The sequence below is a fragment of the Cetorhinus maximus genome, chromosome 2 (assembly GCF_964194155.1).
Source record: "Cetorhinus maximus chromosome 2, sCetMax3.hap1.1, whole genome shotgun sequence".
Classification (NCBI taxonomy): Eukaryota; Metazoa; Chordata; class Chondrichthyes; order Lamniformes; family Cetorhinidae; genus Cetorhinus; species Cetorhinus maximus.
This window is the reverse complement of record NC_135880.1, coordinates 181,896,927-181,919,954: the sequence shown is the minus strand read 5'-3', so window position 1 is coordinate 181,919,954 and position 23,028 is coordinate 181,896,927. Positions and strand designations below refer to the sequence as shown.

The window sequence follows — 23,028 nt, the reverse complement described above, 5'->3', positions numbered from 1 at the left end:
GGCTATGTACTGGCGGCAGAGACTTACATACTGGGCTCCTTTCGCAATAGTTGTACTGCTAGCCAGTGGTAAGAGCTGAAAGCAAGAAGTGACCAGCAGACTGCCCAATGCACAATCCACTGTGCTAACACATTTGACACATCAACCAGAGAGACACAAGTTGTGCTTGGATTATAGGGACCCACATGACCATTTAAAATTAACTTTTACTCGCCAAACCTCACGATTGCCTCCATTTTACCGCAGTCCCTCTGTTTGTACTTCCTCAACTTCCCAGCTCTTAAAACCATTTCTACTGATCACAGATTTCCCGGTCCCACTCCCTTCCCACACCAGCTCTTGCTGTCAAACTTCCTCACCCGGTCTAATATTTTTCTTCACACACTCTTAACGCCAACCCCTTAACCCTGGACCCGGTTCTCTCCCCTCTTTTTTGACTAACCAGATCTTCAGTTACTGTTAGTGACACTACAGATGATTGACCGTTTGCATTAATAAAACTGGGAAATGATTCCGAGGTGAGGGACGAGTTGGAATGTCTGCATGTGCTATCCCTTTAAGATGGCAGAACAGTTGTATAACCAGTATTCAAGTTGCAGTGAATGCTAACCCTTTAACAAACTAAATCTTCCACTAACCATGAGTTACATTCTGTGACCAGTGATCACGGTGAGGATTAGAGTGTCCAATAGGTACAGTGTCATAAGATCAATTAGCTCTGGAAGAGGCCATTCGGCCCATTGTGCTGGTGCTCGCTGTTTGACTATGGAAACTGTTTCGCCCCTTTGCTCTTTTCTCATAGCCCTGCCGCTCTTCCCCTTTCACGTATTTATTAAATTTCTTTTTCAAAGTTGCTATTGAATCATCCTTCCACCGCTCTTTCAGGTAGGCAGCTTATTTCAGGTCCTGTAACCCTTCTGTGCAAGAATTTCCTCATCTCCTGGCCACAGCTGTTTTGACAATTATCCTAAATCTCTGTCCTCCGTTTACCGATCTTCCTGCCGCTGAGAACAGTTTCTCCTTGTTTACTCTATGTTAAAACGCTTCAATTTAGATTTCTAATTGTCCTTTTGTTGAAGAGTACACTTTAAGCCTGAGTAGTTGCGGCCACTTTAAGAGAACGAGGGGCAGGTGTTTTCCCATTCGGCTGTTAGAGTGATTGAAACCATACCCAGTGTTTGCTGTTGTATTTAAGCTGAATGATCGGGGTTATGTTTGTGGTGTAGCCGAGGGGGGAAGAGAGGGAGGGGTTTCTTTAAGCCGCTGCGGTGGCCGGGGTTCCGGCTCTTGGGACGATGCTGAGTTCCACTGGCTGTTTCCGCTCGGTTATCTGCCCTTTCTCTGCCCGTGGCTCCTGCCAGCGGCATTATTGTCACTTTAAACATGCTGGGAAAACGGCCGAGACAATGCCAAGACCGCAGGGTAAGGAAAGGAAAGGGGAGAGGAGAAGGCAGACGGGCCGAACGGCGGAGACGCGATTTGATATTGAATTCCCTTTGTGAAAAGCGTGCACAATTTCACTTATCTCTGGAAGGAGAAGAGATATTAATTTGAATTTAAGTTAACTCTGCCTCCCTTATAACTGGTGGGTGTAGAAGGTTGGGAAATAAACCTTGACTTCTCTCGCCTGCTGCCTCCCAGTTTGGAGTAATGAATGGTTTCACATTTCTCTGGAATTTGTCTAACAGGTCTTGGTTGCAGTCATGAAACAGTTCATGGTCATGGGGGCATTTTGGCCAAATTAATCCTCCCCCTTCCATTACACAACCCCTCCCATTTCCTTGGACACTGATTATTGGAGATCTCACTGAGACCAGCTACCTACAGTGTTGATTAACTGTGGTCCAGTGGTTGCAGGAAGCCATTGATTCAAGTCTCACTCCAGATACATAAGCACAAAAATCCAAGTGTGCACCCTCCCAGTGCAGTACTAAGAGGCTGCTGCACTCTGAGGTGCTGCCTCTTGGATGTGATACTAAAACTAAGGCCTTCTCTGCCCTCTCGGTGGATGTGTATTCTATGGTGCCTTTTTTTTTGCAGAGTAGGGGAGCTCTCCCTAGTCACTGACTGGGGTACTATCTCAATCAATATTGTTAAATCTGGGTGGTCACCTCATTACAGTTTGGTGTAGATTGGTTGTTGTATTTACAACATTACAGTAGTGACTACACTTAAAACACCTTGGGGAGGGCCTGAGGTCATGAAAGGTGCTATATAAATCCAAGTCTTTTACTGCCATTGTGTCTGGAAGCAGTTTTTATGTAAACCTTTTTCTCAAACAGTTAGATATTATTGTGTATTTATTTTACAACATTGGCATTGTAAGGATATGCCTCCTACTTAATTGCAAGATATGTTGGGAGAGGGGAAATTGGGTATTTTTTCATTAGTAGCTTTTACATGATATGTGTCATGGACTTTTTAAATGCTGTTGATCTGTTTGTACGACCCTGGTTAAGGGCCGATGGCTTGAAAGATTACTGTCCCTGTTGTAAATTATGACCTTGTGGTTCTTGAACAGAAGAGTTTGTTGTTATCGCCCAGCCTGACCAACTAAATCTAGTAGCATCGTTGTTGTTCAAATTACTTTTGTTGTCAGTTGGTGAGAAGATATGAGAGACTGTATGAAGCCCAGTGATGTGGCCCTTGAATTTCCCTGTGCTAATGGCTAGTATTTCAGGATAAAAGTTTGGATGTAAACATTTGGTTGAAGTGTAAGAAAGAAACTTTTGCTGCTTCCAGTTTACATTACAGATTTTGATTTTTAAAAACTTGAGCATAAAAGGGACAAAGCTATGAATTAGACAAAGAATTAATTGGATCTAGTAGGAGGTGGGTTGGGATTGCAAATGAGTTGGATGAAGCAATTAAGTGGAATAATGGCAGAAATTGTAACATGGGTGAATGCATGTGAGGAGTAAGTACAGGTAACATAATTACTTTGCAGAATAGTGTCAAGTAGCTACCAATAAAGTTGTATATGAGTCTAAAACAATAAGTCTATTTCATGGAGAGGTGTATTTGCCTGACTTGATCATTAAAAAACATTCCTTGCTCCAACAATTTCTTCTAATAGTAAAATAGAATACTGCGGATGCTGGAAATCTGAAATAAAAACAAAATGCTGGAAATACTCAGCAGGTCCAGCAGCTTCTCCGGGGAGAGGAACAACAGAGCATTTTCTGTTTTTAAAAAATCTCTTCTAATATCCTGTTGAACCATTTGTCCATCTTGCAGCTAAATGTTAGGAACATTGAAGGCCCAGGGCATGGACTCTGACCCTTTTTCATTGTCTCTAACCCCTCCACTGGACTCTTAACAGGAATTCTCTTTAAACTAAATTTCTATCCCCATTTTCCTCTCCTCATCACAAATCTATCAATCTCCATCTCTAGCGTTCCCTGGCATTGCCCTCATCACAGTGAATCTGCTGTTAAAGTTTGCGTACATTCCTTCATCACATTTGTATGTGATTACTCCAATGCTCTAGCTTGGCAGAGTAAGTAGCATTCTTGCTCCTTGGGCAAAGGTTGTGGACTTGCACGTATTTCGGGCTGACCCTACCAGTGGAGTACTGAGGGAGTGCTGCACTGCCAGAGCCTCTCCACTGCTGTAGGGGGAAGCACTGAAAGAATGCCCTACTGCTGGGCTGAGGTTAGTAGTACTGAGGGAGTGTTGCACTGCCAGAGGGCAGCACTGAGGGAGCATTGCGCTGCTGGGGAGGAGAGTGGATGCTAGGCAATACTGAGGGCATGCTGCACTGCCTAAGGTGCTGCCTTTTGGCTGAGATATTAAATTGAGGTTCCATCTATTCTCTTGGGTGAACATAAAAGATCCCATGACAATATTCAAAAGGAGCAGCTTGATGGACTGGCCAATATTTAAGCCCTTGTGTTTTGTAATCCCTTTAGTGTCCGGTCAGAACTCTGAACCAGTTTCAATTTTTTTGATGTTTCTTCGTTTTCAATTGTAAGAATCTTCCTTGAGCCTAAAGTACATGTGTTGGTGAGTATAGAGTGCCACACCTGATCCATTCCAATGAGATGGTTAGGTTGATTTTCTGCAGGCTAGGACCATAAATAGGGAATTGGTAATCTCCAGCCTGCTACTTTCTATCCATTGAAATTAATGAACTGAAATAGATTTACAACCTTGGCATACACTGGCTGTTTTGTTTAATGCAAGCCTACAGTGATTCTTTGGTTATTGGGTATTGTCAGCTGTGATAATATTAATTATGAATGTTGCTCTTTTCATTGCAAGCCTCTGTTTAAAAAAAAAAGGATTTCATACCAAGTGCAATAGAAGAGTGATAATATCTTCAGTACTTATTAAAACTGCAGCATGAATTATGCCCTTCACCAATACTACTTCCTATTCTCTGGCTATATGATAATGTTAATTAATAGAAGAAAAAATGGAATGGTTATTACATTATTTTTAACAGTAAAACCACTTTTCTTGCCCCCAGCCTTTTGCATTGGTTTTTTTTTTGGAGGTGGGGGGAGGGGGGTACAGATGGAAATTGGGAGGAAGAGAGGATTTGTTTGACTGTTGCTTATTTTCAACTTTTTAATACTACTTTCTTCCTTCTAGGTCCTGTGTATATGTCATCTGATACTGATGTTCCAACAGCTCTGGCTGATAAAACTTTGGAAAAGCAATGTGATCAGTCAGTGTTACCAGAAGCTGCATGCACAGTACTCGAGTTAGAAAAGGTCAGCAAAGCGATAGAGGTGGTGAAGACCGAGGTAGAACAACAACAGCACAAGTTATTGATGTACAAGTCTACCTTGGAAGGTGAAAATCACAACTCTCTAACCCCATCAACAAGCAGCAGGTTTAGCTGCGTCCCTTCCAGTACCAGCAATGTAAACATTTTGGCATCTAAAACAGCAGACGCCACCACCATATTTGAATGTGAGGTGCAAAATACTTGCTTGAATAGTGTTACGTGCAACTCGACACCAATAGCTAGCCCTTCTTTAAGTCAGCATAGATTTAATGCCTTGACTGAGGTAACTGAAGAGGATACTTTCCAGAGTATTCCCATGGCCAGTTCAAAAATCAAAAATGCTTGCTCAGTTTTAAATAAATATGTGATTGACAGGTGCAGGCCATGTACCGATTTAGAGTATGATCCATTGGTGAACTACTCTTCCAATTTGAAGCAAACTGTCAAGAAGGGATCCATGGAGGAGAAACAGGAATTCAAGATGATTGAGCATAGTCCTGAAAAGAGGTTCTCACTGGCCACTCTCACAGCAAGGAGCTCTCAATCCTGTGAAACTTTGAGCTCTGGTGATGATGAGCTTGTCATTGATGTGCCAGAGTTGCCTCCACTTACTCAAAACCCTCAGGTCCACAGGAGGTGTCAAAGAAAAGGAAATGATGCTAATACTTCAAATCTCAGCTTAATTCGTAAAGTAAGGCAGCTAAGAGCAGCTGACTCCTCCAGTCCAGTGTTGGATGGGGGAAAATCTGTGGACGACTCAGCTTCCAGAAACTTCATGCCAGAAAATAGTAGCAGAGAGAAGGAACTGATCCTCAGCACTTTGCAAGGAGGAAAAAAAAGCGACTCAAATGAGAGTTGCAAATTTTCCAACGTAACAAATAGTCAGATGAGTAATATTAACAAGCACCTTGATGTTCCCAAGCCTGGTTCCAAAGCCAGAGGGCTAGAAGGACCACTGAAATTAGGACTGGTTAAAAAGGAAAATTCTGTTGTCCATGTTGATATGGATAGAGTTAAATCGTCAAATCAGAAATGTAGGATAGTGTATGTACCTGAAAAGTTGGAAGTGGATGTGCAGAAATGCGAAAAAATGAAAGAGCGAAGTTTAATCCATTTGGACAGTTTGAAAAAGGTAAATGAAAAAGTGCCTCAGGCTGAAAGCAAGAATGCATCACTGAAAGTTGATCAGGTGCCCTCCTCTGCAATAAAATGTAATAAACCAGGGACTGAAAACAACAGCAAATACATCAGTAAGTTGGAAACTAGGCTGAGCACTGATCAAAGACCAAAGATACAGAACCAAGCCAACAATTTTGGCAATAAAAACCGGGCTGAAAGTCAGCAAACTACAAGTGATAAAGATGAAGAATCATCTCTTTCTGATGAAGAGTTGAGCTCTATACCATCGGAGGGGTTGGACTTCTCTGAATCAGACCCAATGGAAGAGTGCTTGAGGATTTTTAATGAGTCCTCAAAGCAGGAAATTAAAGATAGTGAGACAGACATTGAGCAGGTATTTACTGTATATTTGTAGTGCCTTTTGAGATGGAAGTGGGGTGGGAAACTTAATTGAATGTCTTATTAATTGTTTAATGTCAATGAATGGGGCAGGACGCAAGCCAATGCATTCTGTTTGCATTTTTGCCAGTAATATTGTGTGTAATTTAAAATAGAAATTTTAATACTCTGGAGGTCTCATCCACCATGTGGACCTGTATCTGTTACTTTGGGAATATTAATGACCTGGCTGGCATTTATTTGCACACTATTTCTAAGATTTTCACTCACTGAGCACCTCTGTGCAAAACAAATACTAAAGGTGTTTTATATCAAATTATTGCACCTTATTTTAACAGAGGAATTAACTTTTTTTTAATTCATGCATTAAGCATTTGAACCCAAGATTAGTAATAGCACTGAATGTGGTGCTATACTCATTCAAGACTGCTGCTTGTGTCCTGATTTGCACAAGGTTCCATTTCACCCATCACCCCTGTGCACACTGTGCATTGGCTCTTTATCTTTATGCTCCATCAGAGGCACCTTTAGCTGCCTAGGCCCTAAGCTTCAGAATTCCCTCCCTGAACAAGCACAATTTTAACTTGCTGCAGTAGATGTGCTTGACCTTCCCCTACAGATTCCTTTTAACTCAAAACATTTTCACTAGTTTTGGTGAAGGTGACTATTTTGCTTAACTTTGAAGACCCTTAACATATAACAGGGTGAAGACTGATTTAAGGCCTCGTTGAGATAGTCATGAATGCCCCTGATCTGAAACTGCCTACAAGCTATTACATTTATATGGAATTCAGACTTTGTTTTTTGTCTGAATGGTGAGTGTAGAATAGCTTTCATTTTCTGTCTGCTTCCCTCCCTGTTTGAAGCTCGTTCTAGGGATTCTAGTTTTCTCCAGATGCACTTCCCAAGTGTAAACTTAAGCCAATAAATGTTGGGAAGCTTTTTGATAGCAGTCCAAACTCAATTATATTCTTACAACCCAGTTCTCCTCCCCAACATATGCAGAGGAGTCCAGCAACGAAGATGGATTCGGTGCACAGTAGCGAGGAACAGGAAACCTAGCTTTCTTCCTTAAGCCAGGGATGCTAATTGTAGTTCCCCCACTAAGATCAGCCAAGATTTCAGCTTGAGCCTGTAACTCATATGGGAAAGCTTGTACTGTTTTCTTTCAATAATCTGGCTAATGATTTGAGGTGACATTTGCCCCTTCTGTTCGCTGCATTGCAAACCTTGAATGGAAATTTTAAGCAGACTAGCATTGGAAGGCGTAACATTTTGGATCAGAGTGACACAAATATAAAACCCATTGAAACATGTCAGAGCTGTTTATGTCTATGATTAGCTGCGGTGGAATAAGTCAGGCCTCTGAACCAAAGTGAGCGATTCTTGCTGGGTCTGCATTGAAGGCAGTTATGCTTGATTGCCACAGTATTTATTTATTTTTGAACAGCAGCAATAACTTGAAGGATTGTGGCATGGTTGTCTACAGAGATATTTTAGATTGTAAAAGTGCAATTTAATATATTACTGCCATGTGATCACCACCTCATTTGTAATTCTGTGTTTGAGTGCAGATAATATAATAATGTTGAACACTCAGTATTTCTAGTATCTTTTTCCACATTGTATACATTTTATCTAGAGTACTGCTGCAAAAACCTATGAAAATATTCAAGATTTTGGGAATTCGGAAAGTGCCAACGCAGGACAAAAGAAAAGGATTGCACATGTTGCAAAATTTAAGAAGGTAAATATTCACTGCTGTTACACTACTTTTCAATGCTTTTACACATGCAAACTAGAAACTTGTAGAAGCAGTGGAAAGTTTGTAATACAGATCTTATAGTTTCAAAGGTATCCTATTTGCAAGCCATGTTTTCAAGTCACATGATTAGATAAGTCTCATCAGAATTAATTCTTAAAATAAAAACAACTTTTCCTAAATATGTTTAACAATATTTTGCATGAAACCATACTTTTAGCTGAATATGTTTAGTTGTATAGGCACAAGAAATTTGAGAATAATTCAATCCAAAATTAAAATATCTCTAAGCATTAGACTCTGCCAATTGGTTGTTAGGTGGTAAATTTGTCTTTGTGCACAGTAATCTAGCAGGACAGAGTGACCATTGTGGTACCTGGCTGACCGTTCAGGTACCTGGCTGACCGTTCAGGTACCTGGCTGACCGTTCATTCTGTTGATTTAATGTTATCTCAATATCTTCCTGTAATGGTAAACTGCAATTTATTCACATTGATCAAGCAACTGCATTGCAGTCATTGGCAGGGAGTGTGGAAAGCCACTGGTTACTGCAACTTAATTGGATTTCTGTGTTCTGGTGAATCTGTGTATATGTGCAGATGTGTGCACGAGTATGTGAATTGTATGCTCAAGGTGAGGGCTGTTGGTGTTGAGGAATAGAATTGTTTCTATTTCAGACACCAAGTATCAGCATCAAGCATTGCCAAGTCCGATGCTGATTAATGCAGCACTTACTCTGCATTCACCTGAGTAAAAGTGCACCCTGATGAGACGTTTATCTCTTCCCATATTAAACTCCCCAATTATTCAGGCTCTTAAAATCTTGAGTATACTTGTTACCCCTGCTCTTTTAAAGACTGCCTTTTTAAAAAAAAACAAGTCACTCGTTTAGGATTCTGTGACAAACCTGGCTGCTTGAACCTGGGTCATCATTGCAAAAGCAGAAATTTTCCCGTATCATTACTTCAGTAGATGGTTTTGGGTAGAGGAAAGTAAACTATAAATGTTTTGTGAAACCATTGGGCCAGGGAGGTCAAAATGGTCCTACTTCATTCCACATCTTTTCATCTCACTTCCCTCAGCCATTGTTACAATTGTTACAATTGTAAACATTGTTACAAATGAGCGTTCACTGAATCGGTTTGAAAGCTATTTTATTTGACCTGTTGTGGTCTATGAATTAGTGCTGTTGAAGAGGTGCTGTTGACACAAAGATAAAACCATTTGTTCTTTTCAGTTAGTGACTTGAACAATATTTCCTCAATTGGCACTGGTGGGACAACTCTGGAGCATAATTGAGACTAACGTGAGCAAGTTCCATTCTGGGGCTGCATCCTTGTTTCAACTGATGAATACCCCTGTTTAGAAATTGTGTTTAATTACAGTGATTGCCAGTTGTGATTTCATATACCTGATAACTTGACTAGAAGTATTCTTTTGATTGGCTTATTTTATAAGGGAAGATCCAGTTGTAGTCGGGTAATTATTCCTCACACCCTACCACCGTCAAAGCAGCCATGTCACAGTCGGATTAAACTGGTCCAGCAACAGGCTGTGCAGTTAATGGCAAATGTGAAAAGTGCTCGGGCTTATAAAGCAACTGTTTCTAATTGTCCTGGGCAGAAGAGGCTGATTGTTCAAGGAACAGAGCCACAACCAGTCAGTGCTGCAAAAGCAGGTAATGCTTTGGGATTTCAATTAAAAGGTCAGATAGATTTTCTCTTATTAACAAGAGTTTCTTGTAAAGTATTTTTTAAATGTTGGATAATTGACATTCTGTATCTGTGTAATAAGAACAGAAAATACTGGAAGTACTATCACTGGCCCTCTATCCAGCTCCTCTTGTCCCACACCCACCCCTTAAACCAGCTTATATTTCACCCCTTTTCCATTTTTCCTTAGTTCTGTTGAAGAGTCATGTGGACGCGAAATGTTAACTGTGTTCCTCTCCACAGATGCTGCCAGACCTGCTGAGTTTTTCCAGGTATTTTTGTTTTTGTTTTGGATTTCCAGCATCCGCAGTTTTTTGCTTTTATCTGGAAGTACTAGGGTCTGGGAGCATCTGGAGGCAGAAACGGGGTTAAAGTTTCAGGTCATGACCTTACATTATCCTATGATAAGTGACTAATTAGTTATCATCAGAAGTTCTAATTACCATCCTTGGCATATATTCAACCAAGAAAAAAAACAAGGGTTAGTGAAGGGTTCTCTTGAAAGGCCATTGACCTGAAAAATTAACTTTTTAAAAAAATTTCTCCTCAGATGTTGCCTGACCTGCTGGGTATTTTCAGCATTTTCTGTTTTTTTTTTTATTTCAGATTTCCAGTATCTACAGTATTTTATTTTTTAGTTATTCACTGACTCTGCAGTAAATTTTACTTCAGGTGGCAGGAAGTTCTAGTTTTTGTGATGTTTATCTTTAACCGGCATTCCTGTTTATTCAAGCGAAATCTCTAAATTTTTTTATTCATGGGATGTGGGCGTTGCTGGCACCTTGAACCACTGCAGTCCATGTGGTGTAGGTACAGCCACAGTGCTGTTATAGCACTAACTACAAGGAATGCTGTACATCCCTGCCATCACTTAGCTCACTGGTTGCCTGCAATGAATAACTCAAAGGAATCCTCTTGTTGGGTAGTGTTGGTGGGTTTCCCTCTGGTATTTGTCACAACAAGATTGTTAGTCCAGCTACAATATCTCCACTTGGCCCGAGTGGTTTTTAAACAAGCTTTATTTACATTGAGATATAAACACCAATGCTGTTCTCCTGGTTTTATGATCTTCAAATAATACAATTTGGTTCCCAGGCTGGAAATGATCAGCTCCAGCTTCCTTGAATGTGCACGTGGCTGCTTTGCTCCCAACCAAGAGAAAAATATCCCATTCCAAAACTGTTTGGTTACCTTGGTCTGCATCTACATGCAACAGCATACATGCACCTCCCTAAGGTGTTTGGGTGTTTATCACACTTAATCTTCTCTGTTCAATAAGCATTGTTTAATTTTGACTGCCTTGTACCATCTCCTAAGGGTGGGATAGTGGGAGCTCAGTAACTGCCCCCTCACCTGGGTGCCTGATTCTCATGTTCTGCTCATTTTGTTCAGAGAAGGGGAAAAAAGCTTTTAAATAATTTTCCCACATTTGCTCTCCAGCTTAAAAAGAGTTAAAATGATACATGCTGAGATAGGCTGACCAATTTAAACCAATGTTGATACCTTTGTGGTGTGGTCTATTAAGGTGAAGTGGGATAATTTTAATATTGAATTGAATGCCTGTTATATCACAATCTTTCCCTAGACTTCAACAGAATGGAGAATTGGGTGGGATGTATATTGGGTGACTAATTTAGATGTTTCCTAAAGTTACAATTACTGTCCTTGTGTTATTGTGCTTGGTTCAGTTTATGCCAAGTGTTTTTGAAGCTTTGAAAAGAGGTGAGAATCTAACCGATAAAGGTTTATAAAAATCTAACCTGTATAGGTTTATATAAACCTACAAAGACTTCTCAATAAAAATAGAATGTATGTTACACAGTTGGCTGGATCATCCACACATCCCAACATGCAATAGCAATTACAACTTCCTTGCTCCATCTCCATCCCTTCCCACAAAAGGATGTTTTCCTACACAACACTATTAATGGGGAAAGGAGGGCAGTGAAGCATGACATTTATTCGCAACAATGGATGGAATATTTTTATTGCTCAACATTAACTGTGGGATTGCCCCTAGCTTCTCATAATTCTTTCAGGAAAGTTCCGAGTGCATCCTCTAGCTCCAGCTCTAATGTGCCATCAAAAGAAGGGATTGTCTCGAGCAGTCCGTTAAAAACTACATGTACTGTTTCACCACTGGGATCAGCCAGTTGTGCTCCTGCTCCACAGGTACATGCATTGTTACATTTTTTTTTTTGAAAAAACACTCAAATGCTTGTCAAATGCACGCAACATAACTTTCTCCTTCTGCAGAGAACTAATTCAAAGCGAGGATCTAAAGTCTCCAAAAATGTGCGGAAGCAGTACCTTGGCTTCTTTATTGAAGAGTTTTTGAAGACCTGTTCATCTCGGCAAGAAGCAATCAAAAAGGTTAGTGCGGAAATTTGAATCACTGAGAGACGGGCAGGTTCCTACCAGTATGAATCCGAGTTGAACAAACCTTCCCTGCTTAGAAAACACAACTGCTTAATGTCAGCAGCTCTCCAGTATTTTGTCCAAATGTTCAATTCCTTCGTGCAAGCTGAGATGGTGAAGATCATCTCATTCATGGACCATTGGGAGTATCATGTCAGCCCCTGCTATCATCTAACTTCCATCAGGTGTCTCTGAATAGCTTTACTTTACCCTCCTCAGCCCTGGCGCACTGAGGCTAATTATGATCGTATTGCTGCTCTTGGCAATTGGTTGACTGGGGAAGCCACAAAGCTGGGAGCACCTCAATCCAAATGGTTCAGCTACCAGTAGAGGTTCAGTGTAAACAGGAGCTAATTGTTTTGAAAAATTGTCAAGTTTCTTTTCCATCTCTTGCCCTGTTTTAGGCTTTGTCTGAAGAAAAGGTTATTTTTGAACGTAGTACAAGCAGGTTCATGTATCTGAATGTCGCTGTACAGGCACTGAAAATCCTACGGAATCCGATAAATCAAGGACCAGTGGCTTCAGATGGTATGTCTCCATAGGAAGGGGTGTAACATTTAAAAATTTTAAAAATTCAGCACTGGATGTTCAATTAAAATAATTGAAGTGTTAATAATATTTATATTGATCAATGTTAGAGTAGTGACTATGAATCAGTTTCCTATTTAAATGTTGGTCTGTATATCTGATTGGTCAATGATCTGATCAGTACATTGTATAGAAAGAAACTCCTTGAATATTCCCCAATTTCATCATCTGCTTTCTATTTGAAAGCTGACTTTTTTGGCAATATGATTACCACAGAATGTGTATTATTGCAATTAGCTCAATTTTCTTAGTAAGAGACTGTTCCAATGAGTTCAAATGATATAATTCTCTTTTCATCCATTGCATTTACTTGGTCAGTGTAAAACAGCAACTGTGGAGACCTGTAACTAACTGCATTCAATTTCCTTTCGAGGTCGCTCCTCTGCTAAAAGAAGGTCTTCCTCAGGAACAATTCTAGAAGGTGAGTTAATTAAAAGTTCTTCCCACAATACTTTCTCTTGGAATGAAATAAAATTGATTGTTTTCTGCTTTATCGCTTTAAAAATAAAAGCCCTTTTTATTCTTTCTCTCTGTGATTTATGTCATGACATCTGACGAAAGGCTGCAATGGTCACTGCACTCAAATTGGGAAATTCTCTGGTCTGCCAGCATCTATGGAGAGAAACCAAGTAAATGTTCCAAATTGACACAATTTTCTGTTTCTATTTTGGGTTTCCAGCATCCATAATATTTTGCTTTTGTTATTGGGCATGACTGTTTATTGCATTGGTCAGAAGAGCACGTTGTTAATTATGTAATGAGTGAAGGAATCAGTCTAGTTTTGTGTGTATATATAGTGACATGTTTATGATGTTGCTGTGCTTGCCGAACAGAGGAGTTTTTCAAGATACCAGAACTGAGACCTATTGGAAAAGATTGAACAAACTGGGGCTTATTTTGCTGAGGGGTGACCTCCTAGATGTCTTCAGGAGTTAGAAGGGGTTTGATAGGATAGATTTAGAGAAGATATTCCCACTTGTGGCAGAGACCAGAACTAGGGGATGTACGTGTAAGATAATCACTAATAAATCAAATGGGGAATTCAGGAGAAACTACTTTACCTGGAGTGGTGAGAATGTGGAACTCGCTACCACAGAGTGGTTGAGGCAAATAGTATAGAGACATTTTAAGGGGAACCCAGAAGGAAAAAACAGTTCAGACCAGTATTCTTGTTTCCCTTCTGGGAAGTTAGATAAACACATGAGGGAGAAAGGAATAGCAAAATATGCTGATAGGGTAAAATGAAGAGGGGTGGGAGGAGGCTCAACTGGAACAGAGACATGAATAAACCAGATGGGCTGAATTGTTATTATTATGTTTTAACTGGTTTTTAAAAAATGCCAAGTTTCCAGTGTTCTTGACTAATATATTAGCAGATAATTCAATTAGAAATCAGTAACCTTGAGACCAAGAAAGAGATTTTAGTCTGTGGTACATAATGTCCGACTGTAATGTTATCAATATATCAACTAAGTTTATTGAAGAGTTACTGGAGCTGTAGCTTGTAGTAAATCTATGCCTTGTTGGTATCTCAAAGCTACTTTTCAAGGTCTTTGTGTGTTTCAGCAGCCACCAGAGATGGCTGTTGTCAAGTAGTTGTTTCTGGCTGCACTGTTGCCTACTTAATTTTTTTTTGCTCTTTTTTTCATAAAGCTATATTTGATTTCAATCTCTGAATTGGAACAAAATAGCAGGAGATTGGATTCTGGCTAAATTTGCATGGCGGACATTGGCTGGGTGTTGGGTGGGTGATTACTACAACATTCAGAAAACGTAATGGACTCAGCTTAATTTGGTCAACAGTCATTGTCTCATTTTTCTGGGCAAAGAACCTCCTCAATGTTTTCTTCCACAGCTGAACAGATTATAGGAATTCAGATGTGTGAACCCATCCCTACCATATTTCTGCTTGTTGATACTATACAGATTACTTGTCTCTTTGAACAGCTTTTCATCATTGACAATTTCTAAAATCTCAACAGGATTCTTTAATTTTAATATCTTTTGTTTCCTTCAAGGTGTTTTCCATTGAATAATGTTAGATGCTATGACAAAAATGTGCTTAAATTTGTGGCTCTGTTGTCCAGTGTTTTGAAAATAAATTTCAAATTGAGTGAAATCTATGGACACCCAGAATTGTGTAGGTTGATTTTCAGCCTCGCCCTGGGAACTAAACTGGCAAAGTGAGTCACTTCTCCCTTGTAGAAACCAACTGCTTTTTTTTTTCATTCTGTTGCTATGGGGATTTTCAGAGTGCACTGAACTGATTGGACCTCACGGTATTAATTGGCAATCTTGCTGTTTTAAATGGACCGATGTTAAACTGGCAGAGCAGCTAGGAGATCATCGATGGTTGGAGTAAGGATCTTTGGGGTGGGGAAGGAGTGTAGAACAGCTGTTCTCAAACTGGGGTCTGAAGACAGCTGGAGGTGTGTACAGATGCTTTAGGGGTTCACAAAGTATTGTACGAGGCGGGAGGGGAGTGTGGTGGCCACATTGCACAGAATGGACTGATCCAGGAGGGGAGCATGTGTGGAGGAACACAGTAGCACGCAATTAAATACCTACTGAAAAGCTAACACTCCATATGCAGCAGTTCCATATTTTATCACATTATAATTTTGGATGAGGAGGTCCATAATAATCCCATTTGAAAAGAGTCCTTCAATCAAACAAGTTTGAGAATCACCAATGCAGAGGGTAACTTACTCTGTGCAGCTATTTTGTACCTTACCTGGAAGTACTCAATTATTGGACGGGTTCCACACTCTGATCATAATTGATTGAATTAAAAAATGTTTTGAACTATAAATCAATAACCTTGTTTTCCAGTATGGCAGCAGATGAAAAATGCTCCTCCATGATATTTGCACTGGACTTCTGATTAACGGAGTATAATTAAAACTTTACAGGTGCCGCACTTTATAGAGTGCTCAAGGACTATGTCTTAACTGAGGAACAGTTGAAAGAGAATGGATATCCTCGCTACAACCCTGACAAACCAGGGACTGCTCTACTCTTAAACAGTGAAGCAAAGAAATACATTGCTGACTGTGAGTGTAAAACCTTTTCCATTTATTATGGTTGACTGACAGTGTTTGGTTAGAAATGCTACCGCAAAATCTACATAGTGCCAGACTTGCTGCAGCTTTTGGGTTTAAAAATGGCCACTAGTATACATTCTTATATGTGCATATGAAATAGCTCAGCACATTTAGAAATAGCTTATAGGAGCTCAGTGATTATTCATATAATGTCATATCTACTGTGGCAGGTCAGAAAATCAACTTTTCCCCCATGTCTGAGCTCCATTGTCATCTCCTGCCCTACCTCAGCTGATGCTGAAACCCTCGTCCATTGTTGGCTGGATAAATAAAGCTGAATTATAATGAACCACTTTCAAGTGTCTCTTTTGTGCCTTTGTCCCTCCAGATTCAAATATTCCAACACTGTACTGACCAGCTTCTGATCCTGTCCATCCACTGTAAACTTCAACTCATCCAAAACTCTGCTGTTCCTACCTTAACTTGCACCAAGTCCTGCTCACCCAATGCTGCCCAACTGGCTCCAGCTTCCCTAATGCCTCCAATTTAAGTTTCTCATCCTCGTGTTTAAATGCCTCCTAGTTCTCCTTTATCTTTTGTAATCCTCTAAACCCCACACCCCCAAAATTTCCCACATTACTGGTTTCAGGCCTCTTGCACATCCCTCGCTGCATCATTGGTTGCTGCATCTTCAGCTGTCTAGCTTTCTTGCTCCAAGACCCCTTCTCCCTTCCCTGCCTGTTTCTCCACCAACTGCATCGCCTCAAATCCAACTCCTTTAAACCAAGCTTCTGGCTGCCTCACCCCCTCCGTCCCATGCCAACATGGAGTAGGCCATTCGGCCTGTTCCGCCATTCAATAAGATCTTGGCTGATTATAACTTCACTCCACATTCCTGCTTACCCCAATTTAACCTTTCACCCCCTTATCAAGAATCTATCCACCTCTGCTTTAAAAATGTTCAAAGACTCTGCTTCCACTACCTTTTGAGGAAGTGGTCCAAAGACACACGACCCTCAGAAAAAAATTCTCCTCATCTCTGCCTTAAATGGGTGACCCCTTATTTTTAAACAGTGACTCCTAGTTCTAGGATTTCCCACAAGAGGAAACATCATCTCCACATCCACCCTGTCAAGATCTCTCAGGATCTTATATTTCAGTCAAGTCTCCTCTTATTCTTCTAAACTCCAGTGGATACAAACCTAACCTGTCCAACCTTTCCTCATAAGACAACCCACCCTTTCCTGATATTAGTCCAGTAAACCTTCTCTGAACTGCTTCTAACGTGTTTTCATTAAATAAGGAGACCAATGCTATACAATACTCCAGATGTGGTCTCACCGGTGTCCTGTTTAACTGAAACATAGCCTCCCTATTTTTGTAATCAATTCACCTCCAATTAAATGATGATCTATTAGCTTTCCTAATTACTTGCTGTACCTGCATACTAGCCTTTCCTGATTTATGCACCAGGACACCCAGATCCCTTTGAATCTCAGAGCTCCTCAATCTCTCACCATTTACAGAATAAGCTTCCTTTTTATTCTTCCTGCCAAAATGGACAATTTCACATTTGCCCACATTATACCCCATTTGTCAGGTCTTTGTCCAAATGTGGAAAAAGCCCCAGTGCTCAGTTTGGGCTGATTAAACCTCTGAAGCACCCTGAAACATTCTTTAAAGGTGCTATCTAAATGCAAAATGTCATGTAATTTTAATTTTCTGATCAATGCCTCATGTCTGATATTTAGTATTTTATTTAATTGCACCAAATAATAGATTTATAATTTTCCTATAATTGAGCTTGGCTTTGTCAAATAACCTTCTTGTAACTAAACCAATCGTCCAGTAGATGTTGCTATTGGTGCAGAAACTAAATCATAAACCATTGCACGTGTCACTTCAAGATAAATCCTAATATCGAACTGTGTTACTGAGTCAGGCTCCTTTTCACTCCTGTTCCTATCTAAATGCAAGTACAAAATATTTTCAATCATATTTCAATACATAATATAATGCAAGTCCTTTCCTAATATCACCCTGTCAATGTTTAGAATAGAGATTCTCTGCAGTTGCACTTTTTTTTCCCAGCCTTAGTGTCTAAAATCATTCAAACCAATGCAAAAGATTGAAGGATTTCAAAACTCACCTTTTAAATTTAATGAGAATTGTTTCAGCAATTGTGCTAGTTTTTAAAAAGTCATTATGCTAGAAAGCTGGTCACTCTTCCAGCTAAATTAATTATCTTGACACGTTCCCATTAATTGCACTGATTTGTGGCTCCTGAAGGATACTGTTTTCTTAAACTGAGCTTTAATAAGGCACAAGGACACCAACTAGCATGTTTCTAAAATTTTAATTAGTTTTTTAATTTACTGACAAACTTTACACCAGTGAAACTAGTGAATGGTTTTGTGTAATTAAAGTAACTGAAAATGAATTTAAAATCACAAGTGGTGGATTGACGCTGATTTTAAAATGCTAATTTTTATCTCGAGTTTATTTCCAGATGTATTAATCAAACTGCATCAAGCTAGAACTCCGTGGAGCATTTTAAATGCAATTTTTAAAAAAATAAAATAAGTTCTCTCCTAAAATACTGCCCGATTTGAAAGGTTCATGGCAGATTTTGTCTGGTGAATTGCAAATAAGATTGAAGAAAACTTCCCAAGTGGGTGCAATTTGAAAAGAGAAAGCAGACTGCACCTAAAGCTAAAACTCTTAGCCTCAATGTTAATATAATTGCACAATTCTAAAGAGATCATCTCATGCATGATGTGAAAAGACGATTGAAAGTGGATGTCGCTGCTAGGAACTGTTTGGGTTCAGTGACTTTATTACAGGTTAAGAACATACAAAATAGGAACAGGAGTAGGCCCTTTGGCCCCTCAAGCTTGCTCTGTCATTCAGTAAGGTCATGGCTGATCATCTTGTGTTTCGATTTCCACATTCCCATCTACCCCCAATAACCTTTGATTCCCTTGCCTAACAAGAACCTACCTACCTCTGCCTTAAAAATATTCAATGACCCCCACCTCCTCCACCTTCTGAGGCAGAGAATTCTAAAGTCGCACAACCCTCAGAATATTTCTCCTCATCTGTCCTAAAAGGGCAACCCCTAATTTTAAAACAACGCCCCCTAGTTCTGAACTCACCCATAAGAGGAAACATCCTTTCACTGTCCACCTTGTCAAGGCCATTCAGAATCTTGTATATTTCAATCAAATCACCCTTCACTCTTCTAAACTCCAATGGAAACAAGCCCAGTCTGTCCAACCTTTTCCTCATAAGACAACCCACTCATTCCAGGTATCAATCTAGTAAACCTCCTCTGAACCACCTCCAATGCACTTACATCTATCCTTAAATCAGGAGACCAAAAAGGCGCACAGTATTCAAGGTGCAGTCTCACCAATGCCCTGTTTATTGAGAAATAGTAATGTCAACAGTCCTTCAGTGAGAATTAGTTGAAGTTTTGTAATTATCTGCTTTCCTCCCAATTTGATTGTAGTTTAAAGTTTCAGAAATTCATTAAGTTTTAGATTCCCCATTAACTATCTGCAGTAATAAGCAACCCATCTGGTTCACTAATTTCCCTTAGGGGAGGAAATCTGCCGTCCTTACATGGCCTACATGTGACTCTGGACCCACAGCAATGTGGTTGACTCTTATTTCTCTTGTTCAGAGGGTATTTTAGGGATGGGTAATAAATGCTGGCCTAGCCAGTGACACCCACTTCCCATGAATGAATTTAAAAAAAAAAAAAAAAAATTTTGACTGATATAATAGACAACCTATCTATGTCTTTATCAGTGAAGAGATGGCAAGGGTGACAGTCCCTGCGCTGTGTGATCAGGTCTGTATAGTGGCATTTGTGTTTGTCTCCTGAGGGTCAGAAAGGAGGACTGGGATGATGCAGCTTGATAGTTGCACCATTACAGAGTGAGATGGAACTTTAAGGATGCATCATAAAGGGTTTTGAGATGGTGTGGGGTACATATCTCCTCTATACCAGGTGATGCCAGGTTGCTAAGGGCATAATAAACTCCAGATCCATATCTTCATGGGCAGAACAGGAACAGCTGTAGTCAGTATCTCTTTCTTTTGTCTTTGTTGTTATTATACTGTTAGAATGAAGAGCTGGTAATGATTATGAAGCATTAATATGTGATTCAGTCATTGAACTTTTCCGTAAAGGTATCCTGACTATAAACTAGTGAAGCAATCACTCTAGTTTCTTTTTATTATTTGAACCCCTTGGTCAAGTTAAAATTTAATCTCCGTTCTGTACTTGATTAATATTGGAGGCTGTGGTTAGATATTGTATAAACACATAGGATCAGCTTCGTATGTTAGAAAAATCCCAATGTCAAAGAGTGGAGACAATTAATGATTTCAAAAGGAAATTGGATGGGCACTTGAAGGAAATAAACTTTCAGTGCTCCAGGGATAGTGGGAAATGGGCCTGACTGGATTGCTGTAGACAGCCCGTGTGGAATTGGGCCAAATGGCTCCTTTGTGCTGTAATGTCAATGGCAATGGAATGTAGTGCTGTTAAACAATGTAAATTCTACAAATGTAAAATAACACAATTGTGAAAGGACCTGTTGTCAGCCAATATCTGAAAAGAGGAAAAAATGAATATATCTAGCATGAGTTTTGGTTTAAATATGTTGACCTATTTTCTGTGTTCACTGCAGTATGTGTCCTCATTGTGTCTGCTGTGCTCCATGTACCAGGTCACTGTCAATGTTAACCTTTTGAAAGACTATTCATATTGCCATGTAATCCATGGATGAATTTTTAAGTAGAATGCAGTTTTGGGACCAACATTGTTGACTGGGAATGAAGCCAGTTGGAGCTCCTCCCAGTTAAACCCATGAGCTGACTGAGCAGCCCATTTCAAATACAAATATCAGCTGGGAAATGACTGTCACTCCACTATTGCCCCACCATAGGTTTTGGGTTGCTCTGTACTGCCCTTTAGGCCATGTATTCTGTTTCAAATGATTTCTGTTTTAGTGGTAGTTTCCATTCTGGGATGGTTAAGATTTGAGTTTGTGGTTCTGCAATTGTTATTTTTGTGAGATATCTTTGGTACTGTCTATGTGGAAAAAGGTTCAAGTTGTAATCTTTATTTCAATTAAGCATTGATCCGGGTTTGCTGTCGTTGTGGGAAATCGTTCTCTGTGACACTTGAAGGAAATTATATCTCTAAGGAGGAATGTGGCCACCACTGGGGAAGGATAATTAGACGGCAAGGTGAATGTTGTGTAAAAATCCATTGTCTAAAAACTGCACGATATAAAATTGATATTTCTCGTATGTTTGTATGGAAAAAAATTCTCTCCTTTTGCCATGTAAGGTTATGGTATATGATGAATCTCTCTCAGTAAATAAAAAAAAATATTGGCCTAGAATTTGCTGTGAAAACAACAATGAGTTTAACAGAACTTACTGTTATTGATGAAATTGTTCAGCAACTTTGAGGCAGCGATACACTGGGTTGTGAATAGCCACTGGTTGCTGGATGAAAACAGTGGCTCATCCTTGACCTCCCTGCCTAATTATCCATTCAATATGCCACAAAGTTAGGGCAGCGTAAGGACATTTTTATGAAGAGATTTGTTTCTGCAATGCCACCCAACCTTTCCAGCACAAAGTGAATAGTTTAAACGGTGGAGTCTCTTTCCTGTAGGCAGTAAACTGTTGGGTTTTCTTAAATTTTTTAATTAAAAATTTAAAACACTTATATTTTTTGTTTCTCTTTCTCGATCCAATCTTTACCTCCCTCTTTATTTCTCCTTCTGTTCCTGATTTGACTCTAATTCATCTGATTTCTTCTCTGCCATTCTTCTGTTTCTTTACTCTATTCTTAAATCTCTTGTTATGATGATCCTGTTGGTTCCAGATGCTCTGTTGCCTTCACTGCTGTTACCAGCTCTCTTCTATCAAATTATACTGGGCAGTTTTTTTTGGAGTTGAATGATGGGGTCTAACAGCCCTATTCCAGCAAATTCTGGGTCAACGTCGGATTTTCCAATATTTGACTTTTGTACATTGAAAGGTATTTGACAAATCTTTCCCTTTTTACTAAAAGTGAAATACTCTTTCACTTGAAAGACGACACCACAAGCTTGGAGAAATTCCAGCAAGAAACTGCAGGACAGTTGATCAGTGAGAAAGGTACAATAAACTTCCTGCATGCTGACTGTGACAAGTTCCGACATCCTATTCAGCATATACAGAAGACACCAGACTGCCCAGTCATCGTTATTGACAGTTTTAGGTATATGTATGTCTTCCCAGACTTTAAAGACTTAGATACTTCAGTAACTGGACTGCCTTTCTATCTTATAAATCTTATAAGATGTAATTTTGCTTCTAAATTGCATTGTTTACCTGGTCAGAAATATTTTGATTAGCTGTTGCAGGTAATCACAAATACTGCATAATAGTGGGTGATTAACTTCAGAGGTATATTTTAATACTTAGATGGTGTGAACTAAACTACTTTATTTGCAATGTTTAAATTAATACTTTCTACCATTGCACAGTTGAGGATTGAAAATTACAAAAAGTACATATTGTGGTCATTAATGATGCACAATTTAAATGTATTGCAGCACGTTAGGTTATATTGCATTCTAAAGGCAATGTTCAGCATCTCCAGTTACCATCTGGCTTAGCAAGTTTAATATTTGCAAATAGCCTACCTGTAAAATACTGAATACTAACATGCTTAAATATACAGCTTATCCCTGTTATAATGAAAACACAAATATAACCTGTTGTTCAGGTAGGTTGGCTTCTTGCCAGCATTTGTTTGACTTTACTCTGGGGACACTGGCAGTGAATTATTTTCCACTGCAGTCTTATTGTTTGTGATTTAACATTGTGCTCGCTGACTTAGGTTGGCTCCTGGTCCAGAAACACCTTGCAAAATTTCTCGCCCTTATTTTAAAAATTCCTCCATGGCTCCAGCCCCTCTCCATCTCTGTAACCGCCTTCAACCATATAACTCTAAGATCTCTGTCCTCCTCTAATTCTAGCTGCTTGTCCAACTCTTTTTTTTGGTTTCCTTCGCTCTATCATTGGCACCTGTACCTTCAGCTTCCTAGGTCCTAATCTCTGGAATTCCCTCCCTGCACTTTGCAACCTCCCTCTCTGTAGGGTGTTTAAGATGCTCCTCTAAAATCTACCTCTCTGAGCTTTTGGTCACCAGTCCTAATATCTCTCTGACACAGCATC

At 39.7% G+C, this 23,028-nt stretch overlaps 1 protein-coding gene across 1 annotated transcript in view; it reads left to right on the top strand.

Annotated features, from left to right (window-relative positions):
* The first annotated feature begins 1,295 nt into the window (after positions 1-1,295).
* The window catches only part of LOC144689728 (uncharacterized), a 35,658-nt gene continuing 13,925 nt past the window's right edge, over positions 1,296-23,028 (top strand). Inside the window, exons 1-9 of the mRNA XM_078557078.1 lie at positions 1,296-1,422; positions 4,597-6,248; positions 7,896-8,000; positions 9,474-9,693; positions 11,748-11,899; positions 11,984-12,100; positions 12,550-12,673; positions 15,646-15,786; positions 20,926-21,039. Of these exons, the coding sequence (XP_078413204.1) occupies positions 1,296-1,422; positions 4,597-6,248; positions 7,896-8,000; positions 9,474-9,693; positions 11,748-11,899; positions 11,984-12,100; positions 12,550-12,673; positions 15,646-15,786; positions 20,926-21,039 (2,752 nt within the window). The remainder of the gene's footprint in view (positions 1,423-4,596; positions 6,249-7,895; positions 8,001-9,473; positions 9,694-11,747; positions 11,900-11,983; positions 12,101-12,549; positions 12,674-15,645; positions 15,787-20,925; positions 21,040-23,028) is intronic.